This window comes from Artibeus jamaicensis, unplaced genomic scaffold (genome assembly GCF_021234435.1).
Source record: "Artibeus jamaicensis isolate MK-2021 breed Jamaican fruit bat unplaced genomic scaffold, CSHL_Jam_final contig_457, whole genome shotgun sequence".
In the NCBI taxonomy this organism is placed as follows: Eukaryota; Metazoa; Chordata; class Mammalia; order Chiroptera; family Phyllostomidae; genus Artibeus; species Artibeus jamaicensis.
In genome coordinates, this window is record NW_026521840.1 from 1,809,637 (window position 1) to 1,829,512 (window position 19,876).

The 19,876-nt window shown below is 42.1% G+C and overlaps 1 protein-coding gene across 1 annotated transcript in view; it reads right to left on the bottom strand.

The window, feature by feature from the left end:
• EDA2R (ectodysplasin A2 receptor) overlaps window positions 1-19,876 on the bottom strand; it is a 118,449-nt gene that overhangs the window by 91,351 nt on the left and 7,222 nt on the right. Inside the window, exon 2 of the mRNA XM_037135622.2 lies at window positions 12,570-12,610. Within this exon, the coding sequence (XP_036991517.2) occupies window positions 12,570-12,575 (6 nt within the window). The 5' untranslated portion in view covers window positions 12,576-12,610. The remainder of the gene's footprint in view (window positions 1-12,569; window positions 12,611-19,876) is intronic.

Sequence of the window (19,876 nt, forward strand, 5' to 3'; positions counted from 1 at the left end):
ATTGGCTCTGGGGCTTTGCACTGTTCTTCTTGAGCCATAATGTTTTGGTCTGTTTACACCTGTTACTTACAAGGGGTGGAGCCTCAGATGTTCACCAGGGAGGGGGATCCAGTCACTGGGTTGTGATGCTGTATGTGGGGGTGGGGTCAGAGAGGGGCAATGGCTTTTGTTCTGCTGTCTCTTGGATTTCAGTCCCCTCTGCTGCTTCCCACAAGCACACTTGGCTCCCCTGGTGCTGGCTCCTGGGTGTGTGGGCCTGTGCACCCTCCAGGACCCTGTGGGTCTCTCCAACAAACTTTCCGTGAGTCTGGGAGCTTCTCCCGGCACCTCGACTCTGAAAGGTTTTTCACTTAGTGCTTTTAGGCTTTAATTCCCATCGCTGGGGCCCTAGTCTGTGCGGTCTGTCTCACTGCTCAGTCCTTCACTTGGTTTAGCTGCAGGCGAATGTGTGACTGCGGTCAGCCAGCCGCCTTGAGCCCTCACTAGCTTTGCATGTTGCCACCCCAAACCTGGGATCTGCCAAAGGCCACCTGTGCTCCTGGGTCGGCCCTGCCGATTTTTCCTGCACGACCCCGCTTGGCCAGCCACTGACTCCGCCCCTCTTACTGATCTGGATGAATGGTTTGTTGTTGTTAGACTTGCATACAGTTCAATTTTATGTGTTTTGGCTGTGTTTTTGTTACTAAAACTTTGTTGTCTTTAAAGGTGGTTGTGCAAGGAGGTACGATGTTTCCACCTACGCCTCCATCTTGGCCAGAAGTGGTCATTTTATTGTTCATAGTTTTGATATTTTTTTCTTTGATAAGTCCCCTTGACATTTCATATAATAAGGGCCTCGTGATGATGAAGTCCTTTAACTTGACCTTATCTGGGAAGCACTTTATCTGTCCTTGCATTCTAAATGATAGCTTTGCTAGATAGAGTAATCTTGGATGTAGGTCCTTGCCTTTCATGCCTTCAAATACTTTTTTCCAGCCCCTTCTTGCCTGCAAGGGTTCTTTTGAAAAATTAGCTGATAGTTCCATGGGAACTCCTTTGTAAGTAAATGTCTCCTTTTCTCTTGCTGCTTTAAGATTCTGTCCTTCTCTTTAATCTTGGGTAATGTAATTATGATGTGCCTTGGTGTGTGCATCCTTGGGTCCGATTTCTTGGAACTCTCTGAGCTTTCAGGACTTTCTGGAAATCTATTTCCTTTGCCGGATTGGAGAAGTTCTCTGTCATTTTTTCAAATAAGTTTTCAGTTTTTTTGCTCTTCCTCTTCTCCTTCTGGCAACCCCATGACTCAAATGTTGGAAAGTTTAAAGTTTTCCTGGAGGTTCCAAAGCCTCTCCTCATATTTTTTAATTCTTGTCTGTTCATTGTGCTCTGTTTGAATGTTTCTTTCTTCCTTCTGGTCCACACTATTGATTTGAGTCCCAGTTTCCTTCCCTTCATTTATGGTTCCCTGTACATTTTCCTTTGTTTAACTTAGCATAGCCTTCACTCATTCCTCTATTTTGTGACCATACTCAACCAATTCTGTCAGCATCCTGATTACCAGTGTTTTGAACTGTGCATCTGATAGGTTGGCTATCTGTTTGTTGCTTAGTTGTATTGTTTCTGGAGCTTTGATCTATTTTTTCATGTGGGCCATTTTTTTTTTGTCTCTGCATGCCTGTTACGCAGTAAGGGGTGGAGCCTTATTCACCAGGGTAGGGCAACCCACATCATTGCATTGTGGCACTATATTTGGGAGAGGGGTCTGATAGGAAACTATGCAGCTTCTTCAGCTCTCTGACAGCTTCCAGTCACTTGCTCTGCTACCCACAAGCAAACTGGGCCCTTCTGGTACTGATTCCTGGGTGGATGAGCTGGTGTACATTTTTAGGACAATGTGGGTCTTTCCAATGAACTCCCCTGTGAGGCTGGGTGTTTCTCATGGTGCCTCAACCCCCACAAAGTTTTTCAGTAGAGATTTTGAGGCTTTATTTCCCTGCACAGGAACCCTGGGTTGTGTGTGGTCTGTCTTGCTCCCCAGTTGTTCCTCCAGGTATACCTGCATGCAAATGTGGGACTACCTGGTCCACCAGCCACCACCTGTTCTGGTCTGCCAGCTACTGCCTTGCCCAGTTACCAGTTGCTGGCTCGCTTGATCTGCCTGCTGTCAATGTGCCAGGTCTGCAATTCACTGCCTTACCATGCATCCTCTTTACCCTGCCTGCCTGTCTCTGCCCCTTCTACCAGTCTGGATGAATGTTTCTTCTTTGACTCTTTAGTTGTCGGACTTCCATGCAGTTTGATTTTCTGACAGTTCTGGTTGTTATTTTGTTTTTAAATTTGTTCTTGTCCTTCTTTTGGCTGTGGGAGGAGGCAAAGTGTATCTACCTATGCCTCCATCTTGGCTAGAATTCCCCCATGGCTATGTCTTTAAAAATTTTGTTGTACCTTTTCCATTACCATTTAGTCTCCTTATACACACTCCCACCATATGAGTATTGAATTTTTTCAAGTGTTTTTTGCATCTCCTAAGATGATCATATTATTATTTTCTTTTTTCTGTTAATAACTTAGAATGTTAAACCACCTTTGCATTTCTAGAACAATCCCCACTTGCTTGTGGCACATTTTTCTTTATATGAAGCTGGGTTTAATTTAATGGTACTTAGTTTAGTATTTTTGCACTCATGTTCCTGAGACTGTTCTTTAGTATTGTTTTCTTATAATATTTTTCTTGCTTTGCTTTCTATGTTGAACCAATGACACAAAAACTAAATCAAAAAACCATGTCGTATGGAAACCTGCCTCATTTCTTGGGATGTTAGCTAGGACTTACTCAACAAACATTTTTATGTGCCCATATGAGGTGCCACAGGCTCTGCAGTTTGACCAGGAGAAGGCCTTGCTTTTTGTGGTTTAGTCCATCTTTCTAGCTATGCTCTTTAGTAATCTCCTGATTGTGTGTTCTCCCCAGTGGAAATTGGGGAAGTATGAAAGGATTACCATTCATGGTCTTGTCTCTTGTGTAAGGGAGTTCATTTTTATTGTTGTTGTTGGTAGGTTTGAGGCTGGATTTGCTTATCCCTGTGGATCCCTCTAACTACCCTCCCCACACAGCCAACAAGGATCCTACTCTCAGGTTCCAGCCAGGACCCCACCTCATCAGGGGGCCTGGCCCAAGAGCAGGGTAGACAGATTCAGCTCCCTCTGATATATCAGACTTTTCTTTGGGCAAGTGAGAAACCGGAGGCTATTGCTTACTTTCCTTTTATCTAGCTGTCTCTTAAGGCTAATAGAGTTTCTTAAGATTAATTAAACTTGAGGACTTCCGCCAAGATGGAGGCATAGGTGGAAACACTTTGCTTCCTGACACAACCAAATCTAAAAACAACAAAGTTTTAACAACAATAAACGAAACCATGCCACAGAAAATTGAACAATATGGAGTCTGAAAACAGCGAAACACTCAGCTAAACCGGTGAGAGGGGTGAAGCCAGCAGCGGAGTGGGACGGGCAAAAAAGATCCCGGGACTCCAGCGGTGCACAGGCAGCCAGGGGAGCGGATCCCAGGTGCGGGCTAGCTACGGGCAGACCCAGGGAAGGCACTGCGTGGCTGGATGTCTGCAGTCGCGCATTTGTGTGTAGATAAACCAGTGAAGAAACGAGAATTGAGACAGACTCCGCAGGCCCTGGCACAGGGCGGCGGGCTCACACATTTGCGCTCAGGTAAACAGGCAGGGGTGAGCAGTGAGGCTGACTGGGCGATTGGACAGGACCGCCATTTCTCCCTCTCTTACCTCACGCCCACATACAGCGTCACAAATGAGCAACCTGGGTGGCCCCACCCTGTTGAATATCTAAGGCACCTCTCCTCCTATGTAACAGGCACAAACAGATCAAAACATGGCTCAAGAACAACTCAGAGCCCCAGAGCCCATAACTCTAAGTGACGAAGAAATAGCAAAACTTTCAGATGCACAGTTCAAAACACTGGTGATCAGGATGCTCACAGAACTGAGTGATTTTAGTCACAAATTAGAGGAACATATAAAAGCTAAACTAATTGAAATGACTGGAAATGCACAGGAAACCAATAGTAATGGAAAGGAAACTGGGACTCAAATCAGGGGAGTGGACCAGAAAAAAGAAAAAAATGACCAAACAGAAAAATATGAAGAAACAAGAATTCAAAAAAAATGAGGAGATGCTTAGGAACCTCCAGGATATCTTTAAACGCTCCAATATCCGAATTCTGAAAGGGTGTATTGGTCAATCTGACTTGGAAAAAAATCCAAGATCAGCAGACTTATCCAAGGGATGAGTTTAATTAATCTTTTTTATTCAGTTATTTATCATTTTCTAAATATATTTTTTATTTTATTGATTATGCCATTACATTTGTTCTATTCCCCCCTTCATTCCCCTCCACCCCACATCCCCCCACCCCCACCATTCCCCCCTTTAGTTCATGACCATGTGTCTCAAGTTCTTTAGATTCTATATTTCCCATACTATTCTTGCCCTCCCCCTATCTATTTTCTACCTACCGTCTATACTACTTATTTTCTGTAACTTCTCCCCCCTTCTCTTTCTCCCACTCCCCTGTTACTAACCCTTCATGAGATCTTCATTTCTATGGTTCTGCTCCTGATCTAGCTGTCCTCTTAGTTTGCTTTTGTTTTAGGTGTGGTTGTTAATAACTGTGAGTTTGCTGTCCTTTCACTGTTCATCTTTTTTATCTTCTTTTTTCTTAGATAAGTCCCTTTAACATTTCATATAATAAGGGCTTGGTGATGATGAACTCCTTGAATTTGATCTTATCTGAAAAGCACTTTATCTGTCCTTCCATTCTAAATGAAAGTTTTGCTGGATAGAGCAATCTTGGTTGTAGGTCTTTGAATTTCATGACTTGGAATACCTTTTTCCAGCCCCTTCTTGCCTGTAAGGTCTCTTTTGAGAAATCCGCTGACAGTCTGATGGGAACTCCTTTGTAGGTGACTGTCCCCTTAGCTCTTGCTGCTTCTAGGATTCTCTCCTTCATTTTAATCTTGGCTAATGTAATTATGATGTGCCTTGGTGTGTTTCTTCTTGGGTCCAACTTCTTTGGGACTCTCTGAGCTTCCTGGATTTCCTGGAAGTCTATTTCCTTTGCCAGATTGGGGAATTTCTCCTTTACTATATGTTCAAATAAGTTTTTCACTGTTGGCTGTTCATTTCCCCCTTCTGGTACACTATAATTTGGATGTTCGAGCGTTTAAAGATGTCCTGGTGATTCCTAAGTCTCTCCTCATTTTTTTGAATTCTTGTTTCTTCATATTTTCCTATTTGGTCATTTTTTTCTTCCTTCTGGTTCACTCCCTTGATTTGAGTCCCAGTTTACTCTTCATCACTATTGGTTTGCTCTGCAATTCCCTTCATTTCAATTACTTTAGCTTTTATATGTTCCTCTAATTTGTGACTAAAATCACTCAGTTCTGTTAGCATCCTGATCACCAGTGTTTTGAACTGTGCATCTGAAAGACTGGCTATTTCTTCATCGCTTAGATCTATCGGTTCTGGGGCTCTGAGTTGTCCTTGAGCCATTTTTGGTCTATTTGTGCCATTAAGTAAGCGGAGCGAAGCCTTAGTTGTTTACCAGGACGGGGCCACCCAGGTTGCTGGTTTGTGACGCTGTATGTGGGGGTGGGGTCAGAGCATGGAAATGGTGGCCCTCTCTGTTGCCTCTCGCAGCTGGGGCCTGCTTGGTCCCATCTCACCGCCCACTCCCTCACTGGTCTATCTGTGCATGAATGTGGGACCACAGTCAACCTGGTGCCCTGTGCCCTTGCTGGTTCTGCCGGTCACTCACTGGGTCGCTCACTGGGTCCGCCAGTTGCAATCCCATGCCTGGGACCCATGAGCCTGAGTCTGTCTGATCAAGTTTTTCTGTGCAACCCCACTCCGCCTGCTGCTGGCTTCGCCCTTCTTACCGGTCAGGCTGAAGAATTTGTTGTTATCAGACTTCCGAAAAGTTCAATTTTCTGTGTTCTGGCTGTGTTTTCTGTTGCTAATATTTTGTTGTCTCTAAACTTGGTTGTGTGAGAAAGCACAGCCTCTCCACCTATGCCTCCATCTTGGTGGAAGGATTTTTTAGTTATAAGTGCAGAAACCCAACTCAGTCTAGATTAGGAAAGAAAACCTAACAAAATATATTTATTGGCTATCTTCTGGGAGGAAATTACTTGGATAATCTAGGAACTACTAGGATAACTCAGAATCAAAGAAAGAGCTGCCAGAAACAAGTCTTTGGTGACTACAACCAGGGACTCAAAGCTGTTAGGACTCTCTTTTACTCTGCTTCTCTCATCTTTGCTTCTTTATGCAAGTTGCTTTCATGTTCTCTCACTTGCCCACTTGGTAGGAAACATGACTGTCAATAACTCAGGTTTATCAACTTCAGTGGAAAAATAGCTTATATCTCCTGCACCTGCATATTTCAAAGGATACTGACTAGCCCTGTTTGGATTGGACCAATCACTGTTGACAGAAGAAGTGAAATATTTTGTTTGGCCAGTTCTGGATCACATGCTCACCCAGACTGAGGATAATCTGACACTAGAAGAAGATGGTTTAAAAAGATAAGGCAGATAAAACAGTAAATCCCACAGACTACTACATATGCTTTTCCAACTGCATTAGGGTCTAGGGCACAATTTGGCAAACTTTGTGTCGAGGCCCAAAGGGAATAAGTGCTTTTAGGTTTTCTGGGCCATGTGCTCTTTTACTTCCTCTTTTTAATCTTACAGCTCTTTAAACTTTTGAAAACCATTTTTAGGTTACAGGCCATACCAAGACAGGTACAGGTGTGGATATGGTTTGGCAGGCCATAGTTTGCTGAGCTCTGGTTGAGTGAATTTAAATAAGGATCTAGGCCCAGATCATTTTGAAACTAAGAATGCTACAATACCTTAGGATCCAGTCCATCACACACTGGAAAGGTTCAAATATGCACCTAAATTCATTCACTGAAATGGGATAGATGTTTTAGTGAGCAAGGCAAGAGGGAACTAATATTAGTGTACTTAAGTTGTGTGAATTGTGGTGCTAGGAATTTTATATAACATAATCTCACTTAGTTGTAAAGTAGGTACTATTATTATTATTCCTATCTGAGAGATGAGGAGACTTAGGGAGAAGAAATGATTTGTCCAAGTTCACCCAACCAGTAAATGACATGGCCAGGGTTCAAACATGTGTCTCACATGTCTCTCTGGCTACTAACTGCAGAGGTTGGTGGGGGTTCAGACCAATAGGCATAATAGCAACAGCTGATACCTCCCTGGAGTTGCAAAAGGAAAGTAGTCATAATTATCTTTTGGGCATCATATCTGTTTCAATAGAGTCACATGGTATTTTCACAGTTTCTTATATTACACTGTTTTTTAATAGCCAGCACAGAGTATGTTTTCAAGAAATATTAGCCATAGGTGATAAGTTTTTAAAAATATTATTACCAAAAGCTGTTGGCTTCAATGTTATTAGGATTTTATATCTTTAAGCTCCTGTACTTGGGCGCTACAGTGAAATGGGGGTAGAGAAAAATAACCCAAAGCAGATTTTAAAGCAACAGAATATTTTTTTCTGATGAAGCTATATAGCTAAGTAGAACTCCCCTCTGTTTCTCTGTTACCATAAAACAGAGCTTAAGGCAGATAGCAGATTGATGTTATGTTTTCAAGAGTGCCTTCTTCTTTTACCAATGATAAAATTGTAGGTTTTGAAGTACACCCTTTCAAAAATTAATTAGCATATATTCTCCTAAGTCAACTGACAATGGGTTTTCTGCTTTACCTTTTGAAGTCTGGCTGGGGACACAAATGAAATATAGAAATGAAGTAAAAGTTTATTTATTGTGTATGTAGTATGAGCTAGGTGGTTTCCTAAAAGAATTTTGTATGTTAGGTAGCACTGTTATCCTTTTTAAAATTATATTAAAAAGAGAAACAATCTTAATTTTTAACAATAGGGGAATTATTTTTTTTTCAATTACAACTTACATTCAAGATTATTTTGTATTAGTTTTGGTATATATCACAGTGGTTAAATGGTCACATACTTCACAAAATAGTCCTCTCAATATTTCAAGTACAAATGTGGCACCATAAATAGTTATTACAATATTACTGATTATATTCGCTATGCTGTACTTTATATCCTCATGACTATTTTGTGATCACCAATTTGTACTTCTTAATTCTTTTACTTTTTTCCCCCACTTCTATTCGCCTCTGGCAATCATCAGTCTGTTCTGTGTATATATGAGTCTGTTTCTATTTTGTTTGTTTATTTCTCTCTTTAGATTCCACATATAATTATTATATTCTTTTAATTGTATTTATTTGTATGTATATGCTAAGCCCATCATTATCTCCATTTATGAGGAAGCTGAGACTCAGAGAGAGGAAGCAACGAGCTCAATGTTACACAGCTTGGTCAGAACCAAGATATGAGCTCAAGTCAGTCAGACACAGAATATCTGTCCTTTTTACACTAAGCCATGTTACTAGTAATTATTCTTTGGTCCCTAGAACTCCTCGAATAGAGTAAAAAATAGAGGTTTATATTTATGAAGTTCCAACATTAACATTTTAGCCTGTTTAGAATTCCTGAAGTTCTTCATTCTAGGGATTTGGAGTACAGTGAGCCACTAAACACTTCTTGAAAGCGCACTTGCCCCCTGTGAGCTTGCTGCTTTACTCACAACAAAGCTATGCATGATAACTGTCCCCAGCCAACCCCTGTACCCTACCTTGGTACTCTTATAGTCATCATGCCTAGACCAAGGGTGTGGTGTATACCAAGGTAGAACATGTAAAACTCCTCTCAAAAAGGTCCTATGCCCTTTCCTAGGTCCTGGAACAGTAAATGTTTTATGTTCATATATACAAGGTCTGTCCAGAAAAAGTCCAGCCATTGTTAATACAATGAGAATGACTTGTGCGACATCTATATAACCTGGCATTCAAGGAGAGTGGACTGGATGCATATGCGTGAACAATGATGACTTCACTGTACTAGTCAGTGGGGGTGCTAGATGCTATTGAGTGAACATGTGTACTGTGTGGTCCTTGCATTCAATATGACTGAGCGAAAAGAGCAATGAATCTGCATCCAATTTTGCATGAAGCTTGAACATTCCTCCATGGAAGCCATTCAGATGTTTCAGAAGGCTGCAGCTATGAGGAAGTGGTGATTGGCAGCTTCATTGTGACAGCATGCCTACTCATGCATCACAATTTGTGCAGAGTTTTTTTTTTTGTGAAACATCAAATCACCCAGGTGACTCAGCCCCCTATAACCCAGATTTGGTGCCCTGAGACTTCTGGATTTTCCCAAAACTAAAATCACCTTTCAAAGGGAAGAGATTTCAGACCATTATGAGATTCAAAAAAATACAACAGGGCAGCTGATGGCAATTGGGAGAACTGTGTGAAGTCCCAAGTTGCCTACTTTGAGGCAGACTGAGGCGTCATTGTCTTATGGACAATGTTTCTTGTATCTTCTTCAATGAATATCTCTATTTTTCATAGCACATGGCTGGATACCTTCTGGACAGACTTCATATTATTACATAAAGAAAAAACCAGGGAGAGGACTTCCGCCAAGATGGAGACGTAGGTGGAACCACCTTGCCTCTGTGCACAACCAAATCTAAGAACAACTATTTTTAACAACAATAAACACAACCAAGCCACACAGAAAATCAACAATACGGAGTCCAAAGACAACTAAATGCTCAGCTAAACCGGTAAGAGAAGCGAAGCCAGCAGCAGAGCAGGTTGGCAAGAAAAAATCCCCGAACGGGTGGTGCACGGTGCGCAAGCAGCCGAAGGCGCTGATCGTGGGCTAGCTACGGGAGCACACAGGGAAGAGGCACGGCGGGCTGTCTGCGGTCGGTGGGGCATCTGCGTGCGGATAAACCAGTGAGAAGGGAAGCCTGGGCGGGGCAGCAGGCTCGCACAATTCCGATCAGATAAACAGGCCCGGGTCCAGTGGTGTGACTGGACGGACTGGGCTAGCAGAGAGGACCGCCATTGCTCCCTCTGTGACCATGCCCCCACACACAGCGTCACAAACCAGCGACCTGGGTTGCCCCGTCCTGGTAAACAACTAAGGCTTCGCTCCGCTTACTTAACGGCACAAATAGACCAAAAATGGCTCAAGGACAACTCAGAGTCCCAGAACCAATAGATCTGAGCGATGAAGAAATAGCCAGTCTTTCAGATGCACAGTTCAAAACACTGGTTATCAGGATCCTTACAGAACTAGATGATTTTATTCACAAATTAGAGAAACATATGGAAGCTAAACTAATTGAAATGAATGGTAATACAAAGGAAACCAATAGTAATGGAAAGGAAATTGGGACTCAAATCAAGGGAGTGGACCAGAAGGAAGAAAAAAATGATCAAACAGAAAAGAATGAAGAAATAAGAATTCAGAAAAATGAGGAGAAGCTTAGGAACCTCCAGGACATCTTTAAATGTTCCAACATTCGAATTATAGGGGTACCAGAAGGGGAAGAGTCACGAGTGGAAACCTTATGTGAACAAATAATAACAGAGAACTTCCCCATTCTGGCAGAGGAAATAGACTTCCAGGAAATCCAGGAAGCTCAGAGAGTCCCAAAGAAGTTGGACCCAAGAAGGAACACACCAAGACACATCATCATTACATTAGCCAAGATTCAAATGAAGGAGAGAATCCTAGAAGCAGCAAGAGCTAAGGGGACAGTCACCTACAAAGGAGTCCCCATCAGACTGTCAGCTGATTTCTCCAAAGAGACCTTACAGGCAAGAAGGGGTTGTAAAGAGGTATTCCAAGTCATGAAATCCAAAGACCTACAACCAAGATTGCTCTATCCAGCAAAACTTTCATTTAGAATGGAAGGGCAGATAAAGTGCTTTTCAGATAAGATCAAATTCAAGGAGTTCATCATCACCAAGCCCTTATTATATGAAATGTTAAAGGGACTTACCTAAGAAAAAGAAGATAAAAAAGATGAACAGTGAAAGGACAGCAAACTCACAGTTATTAAGAACTACACCTAAAACAAAAGCAAACTAAAAGGACAGCTAGATCAGGAGCAGAACCATAGAAATGAAGATCACATGGAGGGTTAGCAACAGGGGAGTGGAAGGAGGAGAAGGGGGGAGAAGGTACAGAAAATAAGTAGCATAGACAGTAGATAGAAAATAGATAGGGGGAGGGTAAGAATAGTAGGGGAAATACAGAATCTAAAGAATTTGAGACAGGTGTTCATGAACTAAAGGGGGAAATGGTGGGGGAGGGGTATGCAGGGTGGAGGGGAATGGAGGGGGGAATAGAACAAATGTAATGGCATAATCAATTAAAAAAGGTAAAAAAAACAGGGAGAGAGGGAATATAACTAAGAATATACTATAATAAATAATAGTTTCTTTGCTTTTCTTTCTACATAAACATGACATTTTAGGTTTGTTATTTTAAAATTTTATATGAATGAAATAATGCTATTTTCTCTTTTGTGTCTTGTGTATTTCAATCAATATTATAGCTGTGAGATAAATTCAATGTACTGTATATCAGAGTTACTCATTCATTTTTATTCCTATTCATTATTGTCTTGTGTAGCACTGAAAGCTCAGATGAGGATGGAGCATGTCTGGAAACCACAGCACACCTATGGTTAGAGAGTATCAATCCACCAGGTTATCATGGAGAGGCAGCACTGAGACACTGTGTGTATGTGTGCCTGTGTGCTTGTAATAGATAGGGGAGGAAGGGAGGAAAGGAGAGGGACAGGGAGAGAGAGAGAGCTGAGATGGGTGATGGTGAAACAGAAATAGTGAAGCTGTTTTCCTGTGGTCTGACCTTGACCTAACCTTGCCTAGAAACAGAAAGGGAGGATCCTTTTGTAGTGAAGCCTACAAAAATAAAGGCTAACCCAAGACCTTTTTTCCCCGAGTGGAAGTTTCCGATGAATGATCTGAGTAAGGAAAGTACGGTTATTGTTAGATTCATCTTACTGTGAGAACCAGATATGAACTGCATGATACTGAATACTGGAGAATTACCGTAGAAACCCAGGCTTGCCAATCAGAAACAGTTTTGCCAGATGCTATTAATTATTGCACAAAAGCTCTCTTTTCCTACTCAAGAAATTGACTCAGCCTTGTCAGTGATTTCTGTTTGCCTTTATGACTGATAAGAATGGTGAGGCCTGGCCTACTTTTATACCCTGCCCACCAAATGTTTTTTATCCTAGTGGGGTGAGTTGCTTGTTGTGTTTCTTTTGTGTCCTACAAACCAGAGCCTGGTCTTACTCCACTGAATTCAGCGGTCCTTAAAAACATCAAACTCTAAAGATGTTTTTAGCTTTTTCCCAACACTTTTCCTCCTTTACATTCCCCCAACTTGCTCTACTCCACCCTGTTCTGTTTCCCAAACATGAATAAAACAGCTGTTCAGAAATTGTGATGTCACTGAGTATGCAGGACCATGGAGAAAGGGAAGACTCAAGAAGGATGTTGCCTGTCAAAAATTCAAATGCTTTGACACTTCCATTACCTCACCTTCATTAAGTCATTCTTTTTCTGGGCCTCAGTTTCACCATCTGTCAAATGAGAATAATAATAATTTCACTGCTTTTATAGTATTGCTGAAGATAGATTTAAAAAAACTTCAAAATGGGCCCTGGCTAGTGTAGCTCAGTGGATTGAGTGTGGGCCTGTGAACCACATGATCATGGTTCAATTCCTAGTCAGGGCACATGCCTGGGTTGCAGGCCATTTCCCAGCAGGGGACGCACAAGAGTCAACCACACATTGATATTTCTCTCCCTCTCTCCTTCTCTTCTCCTCTAAAGATAAATAAATAAAATCTTAAAAAAGAGAAAAAAATCTTCAAAATGGGAGCCCTTAGTATAATATATAAGGTATAATAACAACAGTGATGGAGGTTTATTACATGATTTATTAAGTGCTTCCTAGAAACTAGGCACTCTGCTAAACTCTTTATATACAGTACCTAATAAGGCTAACAAGATTATCATCTTAAATGTATGAAAGAAGTAGCCAAGGCTCAGAGAGGTGAAATTACTTGTCAAAAATTATATGGCTAGTAAGTACTGGTTTTAAAGCCAGAAAGTTGGACTATAGGATAATGCTCCTAACCACTCTCTATACTGCTTCTCTGTTGTTATTGTTATTGATACATTATTAATGCCTTCTCATCTGCTAAAGTCCAACTAAATTTCATTGCATCCAGGAAACATTGTTTAAGGTTGCATTCCAGTCAGTTGCAAATATTGCCTCCTCTGAGTTGTTATTTTGTTATATGACTAATTTGATGTCTAGCCCTATTGCCTTATCACTGCTAATGTATTGTTTAGGTAATGTAATGTTTAGGTAATGTATTGTAATGCTAATGTATTGCTAATGTATTGTAATGTAATGCATCTTTTTCATAGATGTTAGACTCATATCCTCATATATATTATAAGCACCCTAGAATGGACATCATATCTCATATTTTGGTATTTCCCCTTATAAAGACAAGGTAGAATCACAAACTCTTATAAGTAGAGGGATCTGAAAGATTGTTTAACTGGTGCTCTTCTTTCAATAACTATCTGAATATGGTAAGATTTTTATAAAGTAATAAAATCACAAAAATTATCTTCTGTCTTTCTAAAGATGCTTATTTTTCATTAATGCAGCTCGTGAGTTTTTCATTTATTCATTCATTCATTCATTCAACCAACAATGCTGTGGTATCAGGTGCTATAATAAGCAGCTAATTAAAGCAGACTCAAAATAAAGAAAAGTCAAAATAAAATTCCTGCCCTCAAGGAGGTTACAACTCACTAGGTGAAGGTGGAATATATATATTCATATGTGAGACAAAGTATTTAAGAAAATATTTAAACATTTAAGGGAATATTCACAGGTAGAGGGGACGAACACAAGAGTAGTCAGTTCTAAGTGGGGTAAGGGGTAGAGAAGTCATGGAAATCTCCCTGAAAAGGGTGACCCTGGAGTTTAATCCTGGCTATTTAGTACATGCTGTTTAGAAGCATGAGGCAAGGAAGCATTTTCAGGACATAAAGCAGTATAAGTTGTTTGACATGTAAGTGTAAAATCACAGAGAAACTTATATGCCATGTTAAATAATTTGTACTTTATCCTATAAGCATAAGGGAGCCAGTATACGAACATTCTAGCAGCACCTTAGAGAATAAACTAAAACATCACAAGGGGGCAGGGAGACTAATGAAAAGACCATGCAGACAAAATAAGAACCAATTAGAAGAATATGTAGCATATATAGGCAACAGCAAGTCAGATGGGGATGAGAAGACAAGTCAGGACAAATATTAACAAGACAGAATAAGTAGGGCTTAGTCATCAGTTGGTCATATGGAGAGTAAGCGAAAAGGAAGAATCTAAGATTATGCAGGTGCAGGTGTTATAGTGTGGCCTGGGTAACTGATTGTGTCATTTATTTATACCAAGGACACATGATGCAGAAAAAAATTGGAGGAAACAGTTATAAGGCAGTTTTGGACACAGCAAGTTTTAGTTCCTGAGGGATATGTCCAGTAGGCAATTAGTTATATGGGACTAAAGTCAGGAGAAAATCCCAGGCTGTGAATTTGGAATGATTATTTTTAACATTTATCAAGTACTTATTATATGCCGAGTGCTTAGCAAGCATTATCACATTTAATCTTCACTAAGATCTTATAATTTAGAAAGCATATTAGTCCCCTTTTTATTGATGAGGAAACCAAGACTTAGAATACGTTAAGTAACTCACACAGCTAGTAAATGGCAGAGCCAGGATTTAAGCTCAGGCCAATCTGGTTTTAATGCCTTCATTTTAATCACTGCTGTAAATGAAGTATTGGTAGTATTTGGGATTATCCCAGATACCTGTGTAAACTGAGATAAGAGGGCCAATGAGTAAAATGTTTAAGCACAACAACCTTTCAAGTGTATGGGTAAAAGAAGCCTACAGAAGGGAGTGAGAAAGAATGATCAAAGAGGCAGTAGGTGTGCCCTGGCTGGTGTAGCTCAGTGGATTGAGTGCGGGCCTGTGAAACAGAAGATCAAGGTTCGATCCCCAGTCAGGGCCCATGCCTGGGTTGCAGGCCAGTTCCCAGTGGGCGACACATGAGAGGCAACCATACATTGATATTTCTCTCCCTCTCTCTTTCCCTTCCCCTCTAAAGACAAATGAATAAAATCTTTTTAAAAAATTGATACGGAGTAAAAATTTTTTTAAAAAAGAGGCAGCAGGTGAAGCATCCATTAAAGGTAAGTCGGAAAAGTTAAGAGAGTATAAAATTTCATGAAAAAGAGTCCTGGCTGGTGTAGCTCAGTGGATTGAGCGCGGGCCTGCAAACCAGACAATCGTGGTTCGATTCCCAGTCAGGGCACATTCCTGGGTTGCAGGCCAGTTCCCTGCAGGCCAATTCCCAGCAGGGGACGCATGAAAGGCAACCATATATTGATGTTTCTCTGGCTCTCTCCTTCCCTTCCCCTCTAAAGATAAATAAATAAAATTAAAAAAAAAAGAAAAAGAAAGTAGACAAGTGAGTCAAAGGTGTGCCAAGTAAATACAATATCTGTGAAGAGACCTCTGAATCCAGCAATAAGGAGGTTGTTGATGGTCTCCACCAGAGCACTCTTAGAACAGTTGTGAGAGTGATACAGGGTGCAGCCGGGGGGGGGCGCAAAAAAAATTTGGAATGGTGTCCAGAATTCAAAGTGTATAGAAATATTGGAGAGACATATAAGATATCCTCACCCCTCCAAGGGGAAGGGATGAATGGACCAGGGCCACTGAGAGCTGTTTTGTATAGCAATAGTTTTGCAGCTAACCTCTGGAATGATTATTTAATATATCTATAACCTTTAACTGGTTTCATAGATATGTTAAATAGCTGTGGCCAAGTTTTGAGCCAGGGAGAAGGGAGTAGCTGAGACTCAAGATGGAACTAGGGGCTGTGCTCCTAAGTGAGAAGGCCTGTGTGAGAGCTTGGAAAAGATGGGCTCCAGGACATGAGGAGATAACTGCCCAGGTGAGGAGAGGGCCACACCGTTTAGGGCAGAATGGAGATCCCTGCAGCCAGGTGAAGAAGAAAGCCACATGCTTTTGGTGGAGTGCGAACCCCTGCAGCTTTGGTAGAAGAGGCCCACGCAGCTTTGGGGTGCCCCCTTTGGCCGCGTGGCCTGGAAAAGCCGGAGAGACTTTGACTGGAACTGGGTACAAAGGACTCTTGCCAGTGGACCATGAGAGGGTACCACAGTACTTCGGATTAACTAGAGAGAGACCCTGCCTGCACAGTGACACAGCTGATGGTGACAGCGGCCTGCAACACAGACGTGTGCTCTTTTCCTGATTTACGGTACCTGGAGTTAGGACAATGGGAAAAGGGAGCTGTGTGGGTGTAGATGTATACCCTAAAGAACTTTGATATTTTAGTGGAGGCATTAAGCCTAAATAGCACTAAATAAACATTTTGTTTCCTTTTCACAAATCTCTGGCATTGAGAGATGTCTTTCTGATACAGGGTGCAGCCCTGGGGGGGGGGCCCAAAACAAAAGATTTGGAATGGTGTCCAGAATTCAAAGTGTATAGGAATATTGAGAGACATATAAGATGTCCTCACTCCCCCCACCCCAGGGGGAAGGGACGAATGGAGCAGGGCCATTGAGAGCTGTTTTGCATAGCAACAGTTTTGCAGCTAACCTCTGGAATGATTATTTAACATATCTATAACCCTTAACTGGTTTCATAGATACTTTAAATAGCGGTGGCCAAATTTTGAGCCAGGGAGAAGGGAGTAGCGGGGACCCAGGATGGAACAAGGAGCTGCGCCCCTGAGTGGGAAGGCCTGTGTGAGAGCTTGGAAAAGACTGGCTCCGGGACATGAGGGGATAACTGCCCAGGTGAGGAGAGGGCCACGCTGTTTAGGGCAGAATGGAGATCCCTGCAGCCAGGTGAAGAAGAAAGCCACATGCTTTTGGTGGAGTGCGAGCCCCTGCAGCTTTGGTAGAAGAGGCCCACGTGGCTTTGGGGTGCCCCTTTGGCCGCGTGGCCTGGAAAGCAAGAGAGACTTTGATTGGAACTGGGTACAAAAAACTCTTGCCAGTGGACCATGAGAGGGTACCACAGTACTTCGGATTAACTAGAGAGAGATCCTGCCTGCATGGTGACACAGCTGTTGGTGCCAGCGGCCTGCAACACAGACGTGTGCTCTTTTCCTGATTTATGGTACCCAGAGTTGGGACAGTGGGAGACGGGAGCGCTGTGTGGGTATAGGTGTATACCCTAAAGGACTTTGATATTTTAGTGGAGGCATTAGACCTGAATAGCATTAAATAAACATTTCGTTTCCTTTTCACAAATCTCTGGCATTGAGAGATGTCTTTCCAATTAGCGGCAGACAGATGAGCCCAGTAGATATTAGTATACTGTCCTCGGGAGGGGCCCCTGGTGTATAGCAGTTTTTGGCATCCCTAGGTGGACCAAATATTGTATTGCCCCTCCCTTGGACCTCTTGTTTGGTAACATTTCCAATTGGCGGCGGACAGAAGAGCCCAGTAGATTTTAATATTCTGTCCTTGGGAGGGGCCCCTGTTGTGTAGCAATATTTGGCATCCCTAGGTGGGCCAGATATTGCCCCCCACCTTGGACCTCTTGTTCGTTAACAAGAGTGTGAGCTGGAGTGCAGTGTATTCTAGACTGAGGAAATAGAGATTGATATGAGACTCCTTTGTTAAGTTACTTCCCAATGAAGGGAAAGGAGAGAGACAGGATGATAATTTGAGAGAGATTCAGGGTAGAGATTTTTCCTCCAACTGAGAAGAGGTGATGGGGTAGAGAGGGATAAGTGATTTGAGGAGTGGGTAATAGGAAAGGAGGCTGACTAGGGGCACATTGAAAAGGCTCCTATGAGTAGCACTGAAAGCTGAGATGAAGATATGAAGCACATGAATTTGTAGGTGCCCTAACATGCCTTGCTGAATGGTAGTTGTAGCTTCACAGCTATATTGTGGGAAGGGAGCAACAGCAAGTTTTCAAACTTTTCCCACCCCAACACTCCTGAAGGGTGTGAAAAGAACAATAATTGTTGTGGACTGCTCTGCCTGGTTTCAGGAATTGTAACTCTACTCCCTGTGGCTAAGGATGAGTCAGTGACCTCTGGAATGCAAGCCACAGGAGACAAAGCTTGTCTGGTAGCAAATGCTGCCTCTGCTTCATCCCCTTGCCCCCTAAGTATGATTGGATGGTCAGATCCCTCAGAAGAGGGGCAACCTAGGCCACACACCATCACTTGGGAGGCCATCATGGAAGGACTTGGGGGGCTGCAACAAAGAGCGAGCAATGGACTCTTGCCCCCTGGCTATGTGACATAGCCTGAGTCCCCATGTCCTCTGGGAGAAATGCTTCCTGGCTCTAATCCACTTAAGCCTGAATACCTGATGAAGAGGGGTGCAGCTCCTTGCCTTGCTAGAGCGTGTGTGTGTGTGTGTGTGTGTGTGTGTGTGTGTGAATCTGCATCACAAAGAATTCCTCAAAATCCTGTGAAACCTGCTCTGCTAACAGTGCTTTCATTCATATGTTGAGGGTCTAAGCAGGAAACCCTAAAGTTTCTGCAAAACCCACTTCCTGATAGACTCTGACTCAGACTAAGCCCTCAGATTTCTTTGAAATGTTATCTACTGTTTGATCCTTGCCACCCTGTATTCCTGTGTATTACAACCCAATAAAAGCCCTTGGAGGAAGGGGCTTGAGGCCTTTTTCCTCAGAGAAATTGGCCGTTCCAAGCCTTTTTCCCCTGAGAAACTGGCCACCACTCAAGGCCTTTGTTTCCTCGGAGAAACTGGCCACTTCTCCTCCCCATGCAGATCATGTCTTGGTAGTGTTTACTTTCATCTGTGGAGGACGTGGGGACTTGTGGGAAAAGTCACACCCATAATTACCTGAGTATTTACCATATATATCCCAGGCACTGTTCTAAATGCTTTTCATAGATTCATTTAATCCTTGCAACAATTCTGTGGTTTAAGACTCTATTTTCATTCTCATTTTACAGTTAAAGAAACTGAAATATAGAGGTTAGCTACACTGCTAGCACACCGAAGAGCCAGGATTCAAACATAGGTGGTCTAAATATGAGTCTATGCTTGTAAACACAACACTATATTTGTAGCTGTAACACTATAACCATATTACAGTGATTATCAGCCCAGGCTGAAGTGGGTACAGAACAGAATATCTTGGAAGAAGTTATACTGACTTTGAGTACTCCTCCCTCACCACACCCTGCCCCGTGGCTGAGCCACTCTGGACATTCTGAGATGAACTGCTTGAGAATCATTTATCAGGGTGGATGTGAGTAAAATACAAAGAACTATGACATTAAAATTATTGCTAATATGATGTACTGTGGGGTCTAGGTTGCATACAGAAAGAGGTAGAGCCATATCAGGTTATTGGACCAGAAAGAAATACCAGGACTATCAGACTGGAAATGCTAAAGAGGAGGAAAATGCACTAAAAAGCTAGGAAGATATTGTGGTCCAAGTAAAATAATATTATTTAAGATTGTGTACGTGTATCAATGTCAGGTGATGACAAGGTCCGACGTGCCCTTGAGTCAAGGTGACACTCATTTTTTTAGTAGTCATATCACATTGCTTATTCATGCTGAGCTTTCTGACAACTGAAACTAACTTAAAGCTTTAGTTTTAAGACCACATGTGGTGCCATGCCATGCCTTTTCCAGCCTAAACTTGAATAATTGTATTTTAGATTCGAAGGATGACTATCACATTATAATCATTATTATACTTGTCTTAATTAGAAT